This window comes from Metarhizium acridum (genome assembly GCF_019434415.1).
Source record: "Metarhizium acridum strain ARSEF 324 chromosome Unknown scaffold_141, whole genome shotgun sequence".
In the NCBI taxonomy this organism is placed as follows: domain Eukaryota; kingdom Fungi; phylum Ascomycota; class Sordariomycetes; order Hypocreales; family Clavicipitaceae; genus Metarhizium; species Metarhizium acridum.
The window spans coordinates 2,737,275-2,757,995 of record NW_027094020.1 but is presented as its reverse complement, the minus strand read 5'-3'; the positions used below and the strand labels follow the sequence as shown (position 1 = coordinate 2,757,995).

The 20,721-nt window shown below is 32.6% G+C and overlaps 1 protein-coding gene across 1 annotated transcript; it reads left to right on the top strand.

The window, feature by feature from the left end:
* The first annotated feature begins 15,781 nt into the window (after positions 1 to 15,781).
* J3458_009477 (uncharacterized protein) lies at positions 15,782 to 18,728 on the top strand. Its single transcript, XM_066119810.1, has 5 exons — positions 15,782 to 16,566; positions 16,640 to 16,742; positions 16,853 to 17,348; positions 17,422 to 17,438; positions 17,516 to 18,728. The coding sequence occupies exons 1-5, from the start codon at positions 16,442 to 16,444 to the stop codon at positions 18,602 to 18,604; spliced, it is 1,830 nt and encodes a 609-aa protein (XP_065975607.1). The 5' UTR covers positions 15,782 to 16,441; the 3' UTR covers positions 18,605 to 18,728.
* The last annotated feature ends 1,993 nt before the right edge of the window (positions 18,729 to 20,721 follow it).

The window sequence follows — 20,721 nt, the reverse complement described above, 5'->3', positions numbered from 1 at the left end:
GTAGTTTAACGATAAAGTCTATTATAATAGTTTACTATGCTCTTTTAGGTGGTAATATTAGTTGTAATTCTTTATATAGTGCGTGTTACGCTAATTTTGCTTTATTACACGTGTTATATTTCTTAATAACTTCTTATACTATTTTTCTGCTTTCTAGAAAGTCATATAATCTTCTTAGCCTACTAATCGTTTTCCCTACACCCTAATATTCGTGTAATAGGTGCTCGTATATTTCCTTAATAAGCTATTCTTAAAGTGTACTAGGAATATACTACCGTTTATTATATAAAAAGGTCTTACCTTCCTTAAATAGATGCGTTTTCGTTTCCCAATTATTTAGGTAGCTATTATTCTTAATATATAATGCGATCCATTACATTCATGTTTTATCTAGCTTAACTTACCAGGTTATATTAATTTCTTAGATGCCTAGTATAAGGTTCCTATTCTTAATAGCGCGTAATAAGAGTATATTACTCACTTACTTATCCGATTTTAAGTCCTCTCTTCGGCTAAGCGCGTCTACTCTTTCGTTTTTAGATCCTTTTTAGTATATAATTTTAAAGTTATAATCTATAAGGGTTTTATACCATCTAATCTATCGTTTATTTAGATCCTTTATAGTTAAAAACGATGTGAGATTCTTATAGTTAATATAAACCTTAATTTAATGCTTTACTTCTATAAGATAGTGTCTCTATTCTTTAAAGCACTTAATAATAGCTATAAGTTCTTTATCGTGAATCCTATAATTGAGTTTAGGTCCGTGGAGTTTCTTTAAGAAGAATACAACTAGGTGTAATCTTCCTTAATTATCTTATTATTTAAGCTATCCGCCTAGTATAAAGTCTAAGGCGTTCGTTTTAAGCTTATAAGGTTTATCTTAATTAAGTGCTTTTAATATAGGTTCTAACGTAATTAAATTTTTCATTTTCTAGAATACTATAGCTTCTAGTTCGTTCTATTAAAAGCTAACTTCTTTCTTTATTAGGTTTATAAGAGGTCGTAAAATGTCTCTATATTCGCTTAAGAACTTACGGTAAAAGTTTACGAATACTATAAATCCTTTAACTTCTTTTAGATTCTTTAGTATAGGCTATTCCTTAATAGTTTTAATCTTATTTAAGCTTATTCGTATTTCTCCGTGTATAAGCACGTACCCTAGAAAGTGCATAGTATTCTAATAGAACTAGCATTTTAAGGCTTTAATTAAGAGTTTATTGTCCTATAGAGTTTATAGTACCTTATATACATATCGCTTATATTCCTTAAGGGTATTCAAGTAAATAAGAATATCGTTAAGGTATACAATTATAAACACTTCTAGTTGTTTTCGTAAAATTATATCGATTATTCTTTAAAAGGTTACTAGTACGTTAGTAAGCCTAAAAGGCATTACTAGATATTTGTAGTGTTCTCTGCTAGTTCGAAATACTATTATCCACTTATAGCCTTCTTTTATTCGTATAAGGTTATAGGCTTCTTTTAAGTTAAGTGTGGTAAACCATTTAGCTTTTCTAACTTTATCTTTAATTTCCGTTATAAGCGGTAACAGGTATTAATTCTTAATTATAATCTTATTCAAGTATTAGTAATTAATACATAGTTATAGTTTCCCGTTCTTCTTTAATACTCATAGAATTAAGTATTCTACTAGGGACTCTAATAATCGTATATATCCCTTTTATAGTATTTTCTCTAGATACTCCTTAAGCGCCTTATTCTGCTTAGGGTTTTAAGGATAAATTTTATTAAACGTTAGTTTAGTATTAGGCTAGAGTTTAATCTCGTAGTCCTAGCGTAAATGCTCTAGTAGTCCTATTTCTAGCTCTCCGTTAAATAGCTTACTATACTATAAGTATTCCTTAGGAATCTCCGTTATCTTAGCTTTTAGCTCTCTAGCAATCACATATATTTCTAGAGGCCTATTATAGTTTAAATAAGGTGCCCTTTATAGGCTACTCTTTACTTTATAACCGTATCCTAGTAAATTCCATTAAAGTTAACCGATTCTCTAATTAACTCGTAGATTACTCGCTCGCAATTAGGGTATCCCTAATATAACATTATGTTTTAAGATCACTGTAATATCTAATGTAACTTAGTGTTTCGTGCCTTATATATTAACTAAAAGCTACGTAACTTCTATATTAATTACTCCTTAGCTATACTTTACCACAGTTTCTTCTATAGTCGTAAGTTAGTAGGGCTTATCTTTAAGTGTTTAAGGCAATTATAATTTATTAACGAGATTTAGCGAGATAAAATTTCCTTATACTCCGCTATTAATTATTACCTAGATCTTTCGTCCTATTATAGTTATATTAATTATAAGGTATGCTATGCTACTAATATTTATAGTATATAAAGACCTGTTAGATCTCTATTAAGAAATCGGTCTTAATTGCAATAATAGCTGTCGTTTCCTAATTTATTAATTCTATCCTTATATCGTTCTTTAGCGCGTTATTCTAGGCGCTATTATTAGCGGTTATCTTCTAACGTATTATTAGAGCTTTCTTAGTAATCGCTTAATCTACTATTTGTATTAATCGAACTTAGGCTAAGTAAGTTACTCGTAGTTACACAGTTCCCTTTCTCCTTACATTATAAGGTTATAGCTTAGATAGTGTATGCGTTATTCTTAGTATAGTATAACTTTCTATTTAATATCTTTAAATTAATTTATCGTAATTTCAGTTATATTATAAGGGTTATTCTCCTTCCCTTTTATTCTCGTGGAAACTATCCGCTACCTTGCTTACTACTAAGGTACGTGTAGCAATTATTATTGTAATAGAAGGTTTAATTAAGGAGTTTATGTTCAATTTTAGGTTTATCTTTCTCAGTTAAATAATTCTCTTCTTCTTAGATCCGTTCTAGTAAAGGTTCACTTTTTAGTAAGGGTGTCTAGTATTCCTAAAAGTTATTAGGTATTAGTTAGGTTTTAAATTCCTAATCTTTATTTAAACTAATATTATTTACTAACGTAAGGCTTCCTTTATTACTTACTATACTAAGATTTCGCGTAGGTAAGTTTTCTCGGTTTATAGTATAAAGCTTTCTGCCTTTAGAAACTAGCTTTTATAGCTTCTTTAGGGCTCTATATTTATTTATAAAGTGTCTAGTCTTACTATAATTATAATAAGTCTTCCCCTTTTCCTTATTCGTAGCGTTAAGTTCTATAGGTCTAGCGTGGTACCCATATGCTATTAATATTTAGCGTGGCTTACTACTATTAGGTTTATTAAACCTAGTATATAATCCGAATTTCCTGTGACTTTTTTCGTAACATCGCTTATATAAACGGTTATTTGCCTTAATAACCATTTTAACGAAGTTATTAAATAACTTAGAATAATCTTCTTAATAAATGTTATCCTTTACTTCTTCTTTAAGTCCTTAATAGAAAACTTCTATTTTAGGTTTAGTATTCTAGTTAAGTTTTACTATAATACGCTTAAACTCCCTAGCATAGTAAGCTGTAAATCCAGTCTACTTAAGTTAAGTAAGCTATTATATAGCTTCTTTATGCTTATTAGGGTTTCTAAATACAGTGAGAAGTTATTCTTTAAAGGTTTCGTAATTAAAGAAGATATAAATAACTTCTACTCTAGCTTTAACGCCGTGCTTAAGATATACGCGAAGGGTTAGCTCCTACTATTTCATTACTTTTCTAGTTAAAAGGTTACTAATATAAAGAATTTATAACTTAAGTATCGTGTAGATTTTTTCGTTAACTCGTAGGTAAGCTTAGGCTTATATAAGAAAGTTTCTTATATTACCCTTATAACCATCGTATAATTTAGGCTTAGGGAATTTTAGCATGTTATTATTATTAATAGAGAATATAGGTGTGAGATTTTAAACTACTATAAGTTTCTCTTCTTATGCCTTAAGTTTCTCGTAGAGATTATTTTATCGGTTAAGAAGCTATTAATTCTGCTTCTCAAGCTTAGTAATCTTATTATAAAGGTACTTTATTATCTCTCTAGAGTTAGTAGTCTTTCCACTTAAAGTAGACATCTTAAAAGTCGTTACTACTTAAAGTTTTAAGGTAACTTACTAAATAGAATTAATTAAAATGTAATAGTAGCTTAGGTTCTAAGGTATAATAGGTTTATTTCTTAGAAAGTAAGTTAAGTTAAATGCTATAGAGTAGCTTTTTAAGTAGTATTACAATAAGGCCGTTAAGAGTATAACTCTTAATAGTAAAACTATTGCTTAGATTAATTAATAGAGATCTAGACTATTTAACTATAGGAATACCTTCTCCTTAAATACCCGTCTATCTCTCTATTATAGACCCGGATCATTTAGATCGCCTAATAATCCTAATAATCCCGTCTCGTTGGATCATCTACATAATCTAATAAGCTATCACGTGACTTGATGTCCTTGTTAGTTAGCAGCTGTGCCTACCCTTGCTAGTGCGGCCCAGCTTCCCGCGTCTCGTGCAGTGACGTTCGTAACATAAAGCTAAGCGTTTATTTCTTTATTAGCTAAATAAGTAATAAAGTTAATAAGTAATATTTATCTCACGTTTATCTTTACCTTTATTATTAAGTTCTTCGCTCTTTAAATATAAGCTATTAATAACTCTCTCTTTTCCCTAGTAAAATAAAATACCTTTTATTTTATAATTACCTTTAAATAGGGGTTAAGGTTTAAAAACTTCTTAATAAACTTTACTAAAAGCGCGTTTTATCTTTTATTCTTATAGTTTAAGTTCTTATACTATACTATTACTCTTCCCCTTAAACCTTATATAAAATATACCTAGATTAAAGTGTTTATATATTCTAGTACTTTTACTAATACTATTATAGTATTATAGTAATTAACGTAATCTTAAGCAAAACTATCTTTAAGGTATTTAATAAATAAAATTCCTCTTACTTCCCTTATAAAATAAGAGCTTAAAGGGTCTATAATTCTTAGTATTAGAAATAAAGGTAGTTTTTTAGTTTTCTTCTCTCTTAAGTTTAAATTAATTAATAAACGTAAAAATAAAGGTAAAACGTCCTTTAATAAATATATAGAATTAAGAGAGAGATCTTTTATAAATAAAAGCGTAAAGTTAAGTTTAAAGTTTAAGTTTAAGTTTAATAGTTTTAAATTAGCTTAATATAATAAGGGAAAAGGTTAAACTTTAAGGTCTTTTAAATATCTTTAAGTTAATATTAGCTTTTAAAAGACTAAAAGAAAAAGAGTATTTAAGTATTATTATACTACTATAAGCTAGTAATAAAAGTTTAATAAAAGAAGTTTAATAAATATAAGCGTATTTATTTAAGCGGTAATAGAAAGTAACTTATAAGCTAGAAAAAGTTATAATAAAGGTAAAATTAAGGCTAAACCTTTAATAAATCTATTACGCCTCTTATTTCTTATAGGTAGATTAATTAATAGATAAAAATCTTAATATAAATTCCCTAGGAAAAGAAACCCTTTTCTTTTATTCTAGTCTTACTTTTAATTACCCTTTTTATTAATAGTAAGTAGTATCTTAACTACTATTACCTTCTCTATAAATTTCTTATAATATTTAATTTAATTAAGTTTAATTAATCTCGCGTTTTTATAACGTAACTCTTATAGTTTATATCTAATACTTCTTATTTAATTAAATAAGTCAAATAAAAGATTAATAGAGTAAAGTAATTTATACGCTCTTTAATATTAAGTATAGCGCGCTTATATATAAAAACTAAGGTTTCTCGCTTTAAAGTAAAGTTATAAAGTAACCTTAAAAACTAAAAGAATAATCTCGTATTTACTAGTATTTAGTAGCTTCCTACCTTACTTTTATTTAGCTAGAACTTTAAGCTTACACTTAACTATAATTATAAGATTATATAATAAGAAAGTAAGTATACCTACTACTAGTCCTACTATTTTGTAAGGTGCTATTAGTATAAATTTCTAGGAATTAGTTTCGTGGTTTATTAATTATTTCTATAAATTTAATATATTATTAGCCTTATTACTATATCTTAATATATTATAAAACGAATAAATGCTTATAGTTTTCTAGTCTTATATAACTTCTATAAAAAGATATCTCGTGTAATTCTTTAATAAAAGAATAAGCGTCTTTAAAGTTCTATTAAAAGCTTTAAGGGTCTTTTTATACTCTCTAAAAAAAGAGAAGTAATAATCGTGTATTTTAATCTATTTATAAGCGCCTAGTTAATATATTTAGTCTCTTTTAATTTCGTTAAGTTTATAGTCCTAAAAATAGGGATTATTACTTTATTCTTTAAGCGTTTAGCGTAGGTTTTAGAACTTCTTTAAAGTCTAGTAAAGTAAAGCTATATTATAGCGTATTTAGCTATTATTTAAAGGCTTTTAAATCGCTTAAGTCTATAACTATAAAAAACTATGGAAAATAAACCTTTTTATATCTCTCTCTAGGTATTTAGAAGGTGTTTTAAAGCTCCCTTAAAATTAAAAGTTTAAATCGTTTATTCGCGTATATTTAGCCTTTATTTAATTACCTTCTTTAAGCTCCTATAGTCTCCTAAAGTGTAAGTATTATCCTATAACTTCTCTATAATCTTAATGCTATAGCATTAAGTTCTTCTCCCGTTTTATTCGTATTAAAACTATTTCACGCCTTATAATTCGTGTAATCTTTTATAAATAATTCTAGCCTTCTTTATAATCTTAATCTTATAGTTTTAATTTCTCGTAAAGGTTTATTCGTATTATTCCCTTCTTCGTGTAAAGTAAAGGTTTATTTATATTATTCTTAGCTTTATATAAGTCTAATAATCTTTTATAACTAGTTCTAAGCTTTATTAAAGTCTTAATATTATGGTTTTAAGTTCTCGTAAGAATTAATTCGTTTTATAGTACTAGTAAGCTTTATAACATTCGTCTAATAGTAAGGGCTTATTCGTATAGCTTTATTAGGCGTTTAGCACTTTATAACGGTAGCTTAGGTTCTAAGGTATAGTAGGTCTATTTCTTAGAAAGTAAGTTAGGTTAAATGCTATAAAGTAGCTTTTTAAGTAGTATTATAATAAGGCTATTAAGAGTATAACTCTTAATAGTAAGACTATTACTTAAATTAATTAATAGAGAATTAAATTACTTAATTATAGTAGAATACCTTCTCCTTAAGTACCCGTTCTCTCTCTATTATAGTTCTAGATTAATTAGCTTAACTATTAATCCCTTTAAACCTTAATTAATTAGCTTAAGGTTTAGTTAGTTTAATTCTTCTTAGTTAATACGTTTAAATATTAACCTCTTTAATTACCTTTTAGGTTACGTAGTTAATTACATACTCTTATCTTCTTTTTATACCTATAAGTTATACTTATTTTAGCTAATATAGTCTCGTTTTATCTCTTATATAGTGTTATTTATAATATTATACCTCTCCTTTATTAGTCTTATTCTTAAGGCTATTAAAATAGGCTAGTTAAGTGTTATATATTTTTCTTCTTTTATTATTATATACTATTATATTAATTAATTATATCTTAAAATAGTAATTTAAAGCTTTATTTTCTCTTCTCTTTACTAGAATAATCTTCTTTCTATAATAATTAATAATTTATCTTTATCTCTTATAAAGGCTTATACTTATTACGCTTATATAGAATTTTCTTAATATAAAGCTTTTATTTTTAATTTAAGTTATTATATAAAGTATATAGTAGATAAGTAAGAGAATTATAATATTATAAGGGTAACCTTTTAATAGCTTTATAGTATTATAAATTAATATTATAAGCTTAAGAGAGAGCTTAAAGAAGCTAAAAAGCGTATCTTAGCTAAGAATTAAAAGGTCTTATATTTATAAAAATAAAAGAAATTATAGTTTAAGAAAATAATACGTGTAATTACGCGTAATATTAATAATATTAAAGAGTTAAAGCGTGTAAAACGTGAAAAAGCGAAATAGCTTTAAAAGATTATAAGGGTTCTTCTTACTTCTTTTAAGGATTTAAATTCTACTTTAATTTATTTCTTAAATACTAAGTTTAATATTAAGTTATTAAGTAATGCTTAAAAGATTAATTAGAATACGTTTCTTAGAAATAAAACTATTTAAGTAACGTTAAGTAATTTATAAGGTTTTCAGCTAATTCTTAGGTGTTTTTAAAGTTTAGATATCCCTTTTATTTAATAAGATAATAATAATTCTTTATATTCTCTTATACTTTAAGTATTCGTTTAACTTTATATTTATTAGTATTCTCTATTATAATATTTATAATAATTATAAATTTATTTAATACTTTCTTTAATAGTAATATATAAAATATAAGATAAATTCTTATTTTATTAGATAATAATAGTTTATAGTTAGTATTTAAGATTTTCTATTTAATAAGAAATAGTTTAATTTTCTTTTAGTTAAGTTTATTATTAGGTTACTCAATTTTAATATTTTTATAAATAAGGTATACTTTACATCTCTTCTTTAAAATTAGCGCTAGTAATCTTTTTTTATTCGCGTAGTATTTTATTTAGTTCTATAAAAATATTTATTTCTATTATAAGTGTTTTTATATTTCTATTATAATTACTATATACGTTATAGCTACTAGCACGTTTATATTTTATATTATATATGTTTTAATAATAGGGTTAAATTCGTAATTTACCTTAAATAATAATATCTTTATATTATTAATCTTAAAGCTATTATAAGCCTATTATACTAGTAATAGCTATTTTACTTAATTATTCTATTAGTAGTTAATATAGCTTCGTAAATATTATTTAAGTATTTAATTTAAGATTTTTATTTACTTATTTAATTATAAGTGAAATACTATTAATAAGCTTTATTTAATCTTTATAGTTTTTATAAGGTATTTTTAAAAGTTTAAGGTAAATAATTTATTGTAATTTAATATAAGCTTTATTAGTAATTTATATTATATAATAATTATTTCAAAGAATATATATACTAAGTTCTTAGTATTACTTAATTTCTTATATAAAATATAATAGGCGTATTTTATAAGTTTATTTATAATAATTAAGATACTATTATAAGCTACTTTTATTATAAGTTCTTTTAACTTTAATAGTTTAATAATAAAGTCTATTATAATAGTTTATTATACTCTTTTAAATAGTAATATCGGTTATAATTCTTTATATAGTACGTATTACGCTAATTTTACTTTATTATATATATTATATTTCTTAATAACTTCTTATATTATTTTTTTGCTTTTTAAAAAGTCATATAATCTTCTTAGCCTACTAATTATTTTCTTTATACCCTAATATTCGTATAATAGGTACTTATATATTTCCTTAATAAGCTATTCTTAAAGTGTACTAGAAATATATTACCGTTTATTATATAAGAAGGTTTTATTTTTCTTAAATAAATGCGTTTTCGTTTTTTAATTATTTAAATAGCTATTATTACTAATATATAATATAATTTAATATATTTATATTTTATTTAGCTTAATCTATTATATTATATTAATTTCTTAGGTATTTAATATAAGGTTTCTATTCTTAGTAGCGCGTAGTAAAGGTATATTACTTACTTACTTATTTAATTTTAAGTTCTCTTTTTAATTAAGCGCGTTTACTCTTTTATTTTTAAATTCTTTATAATATATAATCTTAAAGTTATAGTATAAGGGTTTTATACTATTTAATCTATTATTTATTTAAATTCTTTATAGTTAAAAATAATATAAGATTTTTATAGTTAATATAAACCTTAATTTAATGCTTTACTCTTATAAGATAGTATCTTTATTCTTTAAAGCACTTAATAATAGTTATAAGTTCTTTATTATAAATTCTATAATTAAGTTTAGGTTTATAGAGTTTCTTTAAGAAGAATATAATTAAATATAGTCTTCCTTAATTATCTTATTATTTAAGCTATTCGCTTAATATAAAGTTTAAGGCGTTTATTTTAAGCTTATAAGGTTTATTTTAATTAAGTGCTTTTAATATAAGTTTTAATATAATTAAATCTTTTATTTTCTAGAATACTATAGCTTTTGATTTATTCTATTAAAAGCTAACTTCTTTTTTTATTAGGTTTATAAGAGGTTATAAAATATCTTTATATTCGCTTAAGAATTTATAGTAAAAGTTTATAAATACTATAAATTCTTTAACTTCTTTTAGATTCTTTAATATAAGCTATTTCTTAATAATTTTAATCTTATTTAAGCTTATTTATATTTCTTTATATATAAGTATATACCTTAAAAAGTATATAGTATTCTAGTAGAACTAATATTTTAAGGCTTTAACTAAGAGTTTATTATTTTATAAAGTTTATAGTATCTTATATATATATTATTTATATTTCTTAAGAGTATTTAAATAAATAAGAATATTATTAAGGTATATAACTATAAATACTTTTAGTTATTTTCGTAAAATTATATTAATTATTCTTTAAAAGGTTACTAATACGTTAATAAGCCTAAAAGGTATTATTAAATATTTATAGTATTCTCTATTAATTTAAAATACTATTATTTACTTATAGCTTTCTTTTATTTATATAAGGTTATAAGCTTTTTTTAGGTTAAGTGTAATAAACTATTTAGCTTTTTTTTACTTATCTTTAATTTTTATTATAAGTAATAACGGGTATTAATTTTTAATTATAATCTTATTTAAGTATTAATAATTAATATATAATTATAGTTTCTTATTCTTCTTTAATACCTATAGAATTAGGTATTCTATTAGAGACTTTAATAGTTTTATATATCCCTTTTATAATATATTCTTTAAATACTTTTTAAGTGTCTTATCTTACTTAAAGTTCTAAGAATAAATCTTATTAAACGTTAATTTAATATTAAGTTAAAGTTTAATCTTATAATTCTAGTATAAATACTTTAATAGTTTTATTTTTAACTCTTTATTAAATAGCTTATTATACTTTAAGTATTTCTTAGAAATCTTTATTATCTTAGCTTTTAACTCTCTAATAATTACATATATTTCTAAAGGCCTATTATAGTTTAAATAAGGTGCTCTTTATAGGCTACTTTTAGCTTTATAATTATATTCTAATAAATTCTATTAAAGTTAGCTAGTTCTTTAATTAACTCGTAAATTACTTACTTGTAATTAAGGTATTTCTAATATAATATCGTATTTTAAGATTATTATAATATTTAATATAACTTAGTGTTTTATACCTTATATATTAATAAGAAGCTACGCTACTTTTATATTAATTACTTTTTAGCTATACTTTATTATAGTTTCTTTTATAATTATAAGTTAATAGAGCTTATCTTTAAGTGTTTAAGGTAATTATAATCTATTAATAAGATTTAATAAGATAAAATTTTCTTATACTTTACTATTAATTATTACTTAAATCTTTTATTTTATTATAGTTATATTAATTATAAGGTGTATTATACTATTAATATTTATAGTATATAAAGACCTATTAAATCTTTATTAAGAAATTAGTTTTAATTATAATAATAGCTATTATTTCTTAATTTATTAATTCTATTCTTATATTATTCTTTAGCGCGTTATTTTAAGCGCTATTATTAGTAGTTATCTTTTAACGTATTATTAAAGCTTTCTTAATAATTACTTAATCTATTATTTATATTAATTAAACTTAAGCTGAGTAAGTTACTTATAATTATATAATTCCCTTTATCTTTATATTATAAGGTTATAGTTTAAGTAATATATATATTATTCTTAGTATAATATAATTTTTCGTTTAATATCTTAGAATTAGTTTATTATAATTTTAGTTATATTATAAGGGTTATTCTCCTTCCCTTTTATTCTTATAAAAACTATTTACTATTTTACTTACTATTAAGATACGTGTAGTAATTATTATTATAATAAAAGTTTAATTAAGAAGTTTATATTTAACTTTAAGTTTATCTTTCTTAATTAAATAATTTTCTTCTTCTTAAATTAATTCTAGTAAAGATTTACTTTTTAGTAAAAGCGTTTAATATTCCTAAAAGTTATTAGGTATTAATTAGGTTTTAAATTCTTAATCTTTATTTAAACTAGTATTATTTATTAACGTGTAATTTTCTTTATTACTTATTATACTAAGATTTCACGTAGGTAAGTCTTTTTAATTTATAGTATAAAGCTTTTTATCTTTAAGGATTAGCTTTTATAGCTTTTTTAGGGCTTTACATTTATTTATAAAGTATCTAGTCTTACTATAATTATAATAAGTCTTTCCCTTTTCCTTATTTATAGCGTTAAGTTCTATAAGTCTAGTATAATATTTATATATAATAAAGGTTTATTATAGTTTACTATTATTAGCTTTATTACACTTAATATAAGATTAGTAATTCTTATTACCTTTTTCTTAATATTATTTATATAAACGGTTATTTACTTTAATAACTATTTTAATAAAGTTATTAAATAACTTAAGATAATCTTCTTAGTAAATATTATTCTTTACTTCTTCTTTAAGTTCTTAATAAAAAACTTTTATTTTAGGTTTAATATTTTAGTTAAGTTTTACTATAATACGTTTAAACTCTTTAATATAATAAGCTATAAATTTAATTTACTTAAGTTAAGTAAGTTATTATATAGCTTTCTTATACTTATTAGGATTTTTAAATGTAATAAGAAGTTATTCTTTAAAGGTTTTATAATTAAAGAAGATATAAATAACTTTTACTTTAACTTTAACGTTATACTTAAGATATATGTAAAGGGTTAACTTTTATTATTTTATTACCTTTTTAATTAAGAGATTATTAATATAAAGAATTTATAACTTAAGCGTCTTATAGGTTTTCTTATTAACTTAAAGGTAAGCTTAAGCTTATATAAGAAAGTTTCTTATATTACCCTTATAACTATTATATAGTTTTAATTTAGGAAATTTTAATATATTATAAGTATTTATAAAGGTTATAGGTATAATTCTATAAACTATTATAAGTTTCTTTTTTTACTTATTAATCTTTTTATAAAGGTTATTTTATTATTTAAGAAGCTGTTAATTTTACTTCTTTATTTTAGTAATCTTATTATAAAGGTACTTTATTATCTTCTTAAGGTTAATAGTCTTTTTACTTAAAGTAAATATCTTAAAAGTTATTATTACTTAAAGTTTTAAGGTAACTTATTAAATAGAATTAATTAAAATATAATAGTAGCTTAAATTCTAAGGTATAATAGATTTATTTCTTAAAAAGTAAGTTAAGTTAAATGCTATAAAGTAGCTTTTTAAGTAGTATTATAATAAGGCTATTAAAAGTATAACTTTTAATAGTAAGACTATTACTTAAATCAATTAATAGAGAATTAAATTACCTAATTATAGTGGAATACCTTCTTTTTAAGTACCCGTTTATTTCTTTATTATAATCTTAAATTAATTAGCTTAACTATTAATCCCTTTAAACCTTAATTAACTAGCTTAAGATTTAATTAGTTTAATTCTCTTTAATTAATACGTTTAAATATTAATCTCTTTAATCGCCTTTTAGGTCACGTAGCTAATCACGTGCCCTTACCTTCTTCTTATACCTATAGGTCGTGCCTATCCTAGCTAGTGCGGTCCCGTCCCGTCTCTCGTGTAGTGTCGTTCGTAACACACTTATATTAAGTTAAGAAAGAAAGAAATAAAGAAAGGCACTAGGATTATTAGTGTCTTAGTCTTATTACTAAAACTGTATAATAATTTATAGCATTAATTGTATTAATTACTATTCTTCTTTCTCATTTTTACCTAAAGTGTTCCTAGTAATGTTACCCCTCATTTCACCATGTAACGTGACTTAATCCACTTTTCTCCATAACAGGTCCCAAGGCGCACTGCTCAAGTGGGCTGTGTTGCGCGGTCAAAAGGGGGGGGAGAAGGGGGGGGGGGGTTTTTCGGAGGACTTCAATGTTCAGGACGGGAAGAGTTGAACCATTTGACTAGCACCTCGTGCTGATCTGGACCCTTGGAACTCGACTTTGGTGGCGCTGACGGTGGCCGGCAGGTGCTTGTGTGCCTGTGCCTGTCAGACTATGCACGGAGCACTGAAGTACATTCGTAGCCGAAGGGTGTGGCGCGTTGGCCGGCCCTACTGCATCGGCACCATTTTCAATGGTACTTGAGTGCGGAGTACTGTTTGAAAAGCGGCACGCCGCACCGCCCTCAATCGAATAACTATTTAAATCATCTAATATTCGCAAAAGCTTTCTTTTTTATAGAAAAAAAGCACTTATAGTAGATGATTGATACGGAAGAAGCCACTACGCCAGAATTCATGACGAGCAGAGTCAGTCAAGTCTGTGGAGTCAAGATGTACAGGTGTTTTATGATACTGAAACGGCAGGGGCAGCCAGGTCCCACGTTCTGATGGTTGTTCTTGCAAGTGCAAGTGGGGGCTGCGCTTTCCCTCCCTTGCCAGAACACCACAAGAGCAGCACTGCCCCATCTTTCAACTCTGTCGCCCATTAATAATTTTATTTTTATATTTTATTTTCCACTAAAGAAAAAAGAAAGAGCGAAAGATAATAGCCCATCCTATCTCTGCCGGATACAACAAGCCCATAGGAACGATGCACCATGCTACGTATTCGCCCATACCACACGACCAGCCCACATCACAATCCTGTGTCTGGCTGACACGTCGAACAACTCGTGGTCCTGCGTCCCCCGACCCGCGACCAGCTGCTGCCCATTCGTTCCTGTGCTGGGCTGGATGGGTGGCTTGGATTTGGATGGCTAGCCAGCCTGCTGGTGGCCTCCTTGAAATCAATGGACTGCACTCTTGGCCTGGCTCTCGCTCAACCACGGCCCACATTTTGGGATGTGCCTGTCCCTCTCTAGTGGCCCGCTTGTGGATCTATCACCAAGCTTTCGCGTGGCACTGCTGATATGAGGGTGCCAGGAGAAAGATTGGGTGACTGGAGAGAGCACGGAGTACTCCGTACCGCGTACAGACTGCCAAGCACTGAACAGACAGAGCCAAGTATGCGCTTAGGGACACTGCCACGATGGTTGAATGCAGCGTACGGAGAACATCGAGTACATCAGACTTGAAGCATTACATCACTCTATATCCAGTCGCGTGCATTGCGTCTGGAGCCATCCATCCACTGTATCACTGGGCTTGGTGCGGAGTACCACACGTCTGAAACGGCAGTTGAACCAGAAATCCTCCCCGTTTGCCCCATAGGCAGATCAAGTCACAATGTGTTATTCTGCCGCCGGGCGTGACAAAACGTGAAGCTGTCAACGCAGTCGAGACCAAGGAGGCAAAGCAGGGCGATCAGAAATTGAATTACTGGAAAAGACAAGCAATCAAGACGTTAGAGTCGGCGACGCGGTGGACAGAGCATCTTGTTGGTGCGGGAGAACTCAGCTACTCCATAGGAATCCGGTGGCATCACGGCAGCGCGCATGGCTCGCGCAGCCGCATCGAATATCTGCGAATCAAGTATATGTTGTTGGCCGACGGGTGTCGTTAGAAATCACAGAGGCAATCCGGCGATGCAAAGATACCTAATGCCTACTCTGTTGCAGTTGCAGGGCTACAAGAAATACATCACTGCGACAGTGGACACTTGGCCGACGTTGACAATTGAATGGGTACTGACTGGCCTGCAAGCTGCAAGCGACACCTCATGTCGTTATTGCCGTGGTACGGAGTACCGACTTTTCGTACCACCCAGTTGGCCATGAATGCTAAATCGAGTAAGAATCACATGCATGCCACTATCGGTCACATCGAGGTCCCTCGGCCGAAATTCAGTTCCGGAATTGTGTCCTGGTTATTATTGCAAGAAACAGCAGAGCGCCATTTCGGAGAGATCTCTGTTTGAGCGAGCTGACCAAGCTTGAAGCACAGCGCCAGTTACCCCCTTCGCATCAATTGCCTCAGCCCGCTGCGGCCATGGCGTCCAAGCTCGGCGCTCAGTGCCAATCCGGGCACCTACCATTACTTATACAGGGTCCCAGCCCAGAGCAATGCAGGCATATTACTCCTACAAATAGAAATGCATTCTAAGCAGTCTCGCGAGGTACCTCCATGACGACGGCACCCGCTTCATCCACTTTTGCGCTCGGTTTACCAAAGTCTAGCTAGGTAGGGGCCGAGGGCTCGCCAGCCAGAAATGGCCGCCGCTACCTTGGCGCCATCTCCGGAGTTGATGGAACTGTCAAGCCCGACTTTGTGTGCTGTATCCTATCTCCCTAGCCATTCGTCGTTATATTTAAACCGAAGTACTCTCTCGATGCCGTTGAGCCCGCGTTGCTCCCCTTCAGCCCAGCGCCACCTCAGTCAGGAGTAACCGACGAGATCGTTGTTGACGCCAATTCGCCCGATTTTCCGAGCCGGGCCCTCGGACCATTCGAAACTTTTGAAAGCTTTTAACTTCTCGCTAGAGGGGCCAGACTGACCTCAACGGCCAGACACCTTCGACAGCTGCATATCGAAGGGCCTGTTCAGCAATTGCAATGGCATCATCAAACGCCTTCGTCAACTACCCGAAGCCTGTGGAAGGCCCAGAGACTAAATATGCGCCGCCTCCGGCGAAGAATCCCATTTTGCGCGGGTATTTTCTTGTCGTTGCTAGTGCTCTGTACGTCTTGACAATATGCTTCCCCTCCATAGTAAGATATATGCTAACTCGGACCAAATCCATCAACATGAAGAGTATCTAGATCAGGACTTCTGCAACGATTCTTCTGGAATAATGCTGGATTCGGGAAGGTCAAGAACCTTTCAGTCCTGGATGGCGTTCCGCATACATTTGACGTGAGTCGATACCCCCCTCGGCATTTTACAGGACGCGACACTGGTATTTTCCTTTCACGAGCACCGTCGTCATCTAAAGGAGAACGGTATTGATGGTTTGGACGATGTAGCCCTGCGTGACCCCGTTAGGTGAAACTGGCCCAGTGCTCGAATTCGAGCCTGCTCTTTTAGAGGCCAAACATGTCGATCCCAAAGTGAAGTACTATTCCATCAAGGACTATCATGAACTCTATAAATCGGGCAAGGCAACCCCTCTCGATGTCGCAAAGGCTCTTCTCCCCCTGACCAAACCTGGAAAGGACAAGAAAACCAGTTATGAAGACGCTTGGGCCAATAACCACGGTAACGATGAGCTCGTATTTGAGGCTGCCCGGGCGTCGACAGCACGATGGGCTGCTGGCAAGCCATTGGGTATACTGGATGGCGTACCAATTGGTGTCAAGGACGATGTGAATGTCAAGGGCTATGTCAACCATAATGGCATGAAGTATAATGCCGATTCGCCCTTCTTCAAGAGACAGGAAAAGTCTGCGTGGTGTGTGCAGGCGCTTCAGGATGCTGGAGCTGTGGTACTCGGCAAGAATCGTATGCATGAACTTGGTTCAGGTCAGTCACTTTGCCATCTATTACAGTTTTGTTAGCGACGACGAAATAACCATACTGACTTATTCTTTCACAGATACTTGCGGTTTAAATGTAAGCGCCGGCTCACCACACACATTCCACTTTCCACCCGCCATAACTACTAGCAACTTACACCCCATATCATCCAGGTAGCACAAGGCTCGCCGACTAACCACCTGAATACCGAGTACTATCCCGGCGGATCTTCCTCCGGACCAGCTTCTGCCGTCTGTGCCGGTGTGGTACCCTTCTCCGTTGCCACGGATGCCGGCGGTAGTATCCGCATTCCAGCCAGCTTCAATGGCTTATACGGCCTCAAGACGTCCCACCATCGAACAGGATACATGGGCAGCACCATGTGTATTACAGGCCCCATTGCGGCCAACGTTGCAGACCTGACCATTGCCTACCGACTCATGTCGCAGCCTAACCCCGACGATGGCACCCAAGGTGTATTTGGCCGCTCTACGCCGCCTCAACCATCCGCCAAGCGTGTCATGGGCGTGTACCGCGAGTGGTTGAACGCGGCTGACCCTGAAGTAATCGAGCACTGCAACAAGGCACTAGACTACTTCGCCAAGGAGCGAGGCTACGAGATTGTTGACATTTCCCTCCCGCACCTTGCTGATGCCCAGCTGGCCCACGGCATGATCTGCATCACTGAAATGGCCGAGGCAGCTCGTCGAAGAACCGTCAACCCGGCAGATTGGCTCTCCCTCGTGGGCCCTGTAAACCGGCTGCTCATGACGGTTGGCCAGCAGACACCGGCCGCTGACTTCCTCAAGTTCAACACCATGCGTACAATCCTGATGCGCCATTTCGCCTTCCTGTTCCGAAAATACCCCGGCCTGCTCATTATGTCGCCCACGACTCCCCTCAACGGCTGGCCCAAGCATCCTGGTGACGAAGCACTGGGAATGAATGACGCGAACACGACATTTAGGAACATGATGTACATCTTCTTGGCGAATATGACGGGCACGCCGTCGGTTTCGGTACCCGTGGGGTATGCTGCGCCGAAACAGGGAGAAGGCAAGATTCCCGTGGGGTTGATGGCTACGGGTGAATGGGGAAGTGAGGAGCAGCTCTTGGCATTTGCAGGTGAAGCAGAGGAATATTTGCACGAGGTTTACGAGGAAGGCAGACGAAGACCCAGTACATGGCTGGACGTAATTGCATTGGTGGAGGGTGTTGCTGACAGTGAGAAGGTTGATGCGAATGGGAATGGGGGGTCTTAGTGAGCATGCTTGAGTGTATGACCTCTGTATGTGTATTGTACACTTTGGTTTGTATATGAGTGTAGATTGCAGCATGATGTGATATAATCTGCAAGTTGTCTGCATGGTGATGCTTTAAGTTATTAGGGAAACCTTCCTAATAGCCCTATCAACCGGTGCACTTGAGCACTTCAACACCTCTTGGACCGTGGAGCGTCCTCGTTGACCGCTACCTGGATGGGTCAAAGAATAAGAAATATAATTCACCGTTTAAATAGCATGAACAGAGAGCCGAGAAAATCCCGTTCGTACCGTCGTTACCCTCTACTACAAGTCGGTTATGCAAGTCATCGCCGACCCGTTCTGCCAAAACCCCGCATCTGACACACCGTGTACGCTGGGAACAGCCTAATAGCACGTTTACTTCCTTCCATGCTTGAGCCGACACATATACGAATCAGAGCTGCAGTGCCCTCCCGCACTCTACCCTTCTGGTAGCGACTTCATGGTACCTATCTCTTGCGGACAGCATCATGCCCAGAAAGGCAACCCCAGCTGCCACTCCGCCCAAGAAACCCATCTGCAAATGCTCTCCACGATTATGGAATCCCTTCAAAACCTCCCCTAGTTACGTTAAAAAGACGCCTTGGCCAAAGACGACCGGCTAGAACTTCCCTCATAAACTAGGAGCTTTTGACGCTCTTATAAGAAGGAGCAGGATCACGTCTAGTAACGGAAAAGGCAGAGCTGCATCGCACCGGCGGCCTGCTACGACAAACGGGTTCTTTACCAATAATGTGGGATATGAGCTCATTATTTTGTTGCCGTGATGACACGGTCAAGGTGGCGCAGCTTCCGCGGCAATCCTCTTTCTCAAGACCTCGGTACTGTCCTTCGGGTATCTATCTTGTAGCTCTGATGTGACGCTGCTCTCCCTAATGAATGGGAATAGTGCCTGCTGCGTGGAATTGAGGAAGTGCGTCTTTAGCGTGGTATCCCAATCAAAGCCGTCTTCGTCATAGTCCGTGACGTATTCAACCGCACCCGCGTCGTCAATATGCCGGACGCATTATTCCAACGAGTTTTATTATTGTGCTCTTTCTGCTTGTTGTTCGCGTAGGTCTCGGCCCTATGGCTCGTGGCGAGGCGCTCGATGTGCCTGTGGTTATTTCCAACAATCGGGCTGTCCTGATACTCCTGTGGCCTCTAACCCTAACCATTGGTCTGCTTCTGTCTGGCTTTTGGCGGAGTTTTCGTGGCCTTTGGCTTGGCCTGTTTTGCCGGGGTCGCCTTACCTGCGGCAGCAGACTTGGCAGGCCTGCCTGGTTTCTTGCGGCCGTCGTCTGATATGGGCATCGCGGCGGGACAATCGTGATGTGCGTTGTGCTGATGGTTGCTGGTCCGGAGGTTGCTTGGTTTGGAGTGGGTTCCATTTGCTAGAAAATGGAAGTTTGAGGGCAAGGAGGGGAAGAGGAGAAAAAGGGCCCCGGGAGGCCAAAAAAAAAAGCGCAGGAGGGGAAAGAGGATGAAAGGAAGAAAAGAGGTCGAGGTTGAAAAGTTTGAGAGGGAGGTGTAGAGCAGAAAACATATGGAGATTAGCGCTTAGGCTATTCCGAGCAAGGCACATATAGTATATGCGAAATGGTAGGCGAAGCTGGCATTAGATAAAGCAGATAAAGCTTGCCTGAAGAGGCGAACGAAGACCCTGGCGCGATCTTGTGGACATTCACTATAAAGTTTGGCCTCCATGTCGTAGTATGGGCTTGCTAGGCGCCTATTAAAGATGAAGGCAGCCTAGTGGCCAAGAGTAGTTCCCCTGCTGTGTTAAGGACTGTGTGGGAGTCGATTCCGCGCTTGCAAATAGGAGTTTGCTGGCGATGTGTTGAGTCGCCTTAATATTATGCGTAACTCAACCCAGGTTAAAGTTCCGTCCCCTGCCTTACTTAGCGACCTGGAGAGAAGCCTGCTGCTGCTTATTAGGCGAGATAATGGTAAAGGTCTTTAGGAGCAGTGTTATGGCCTTGGTAATAGCCTGATTAAGGACGCGGAATAGTGCTGTCACCCCTCCATGATTCGTTGGTTTCTCTTGTAGTGACGGTTATAAAACCGTGTATTTGGAGGTGTGAGGCTTCTGAAAC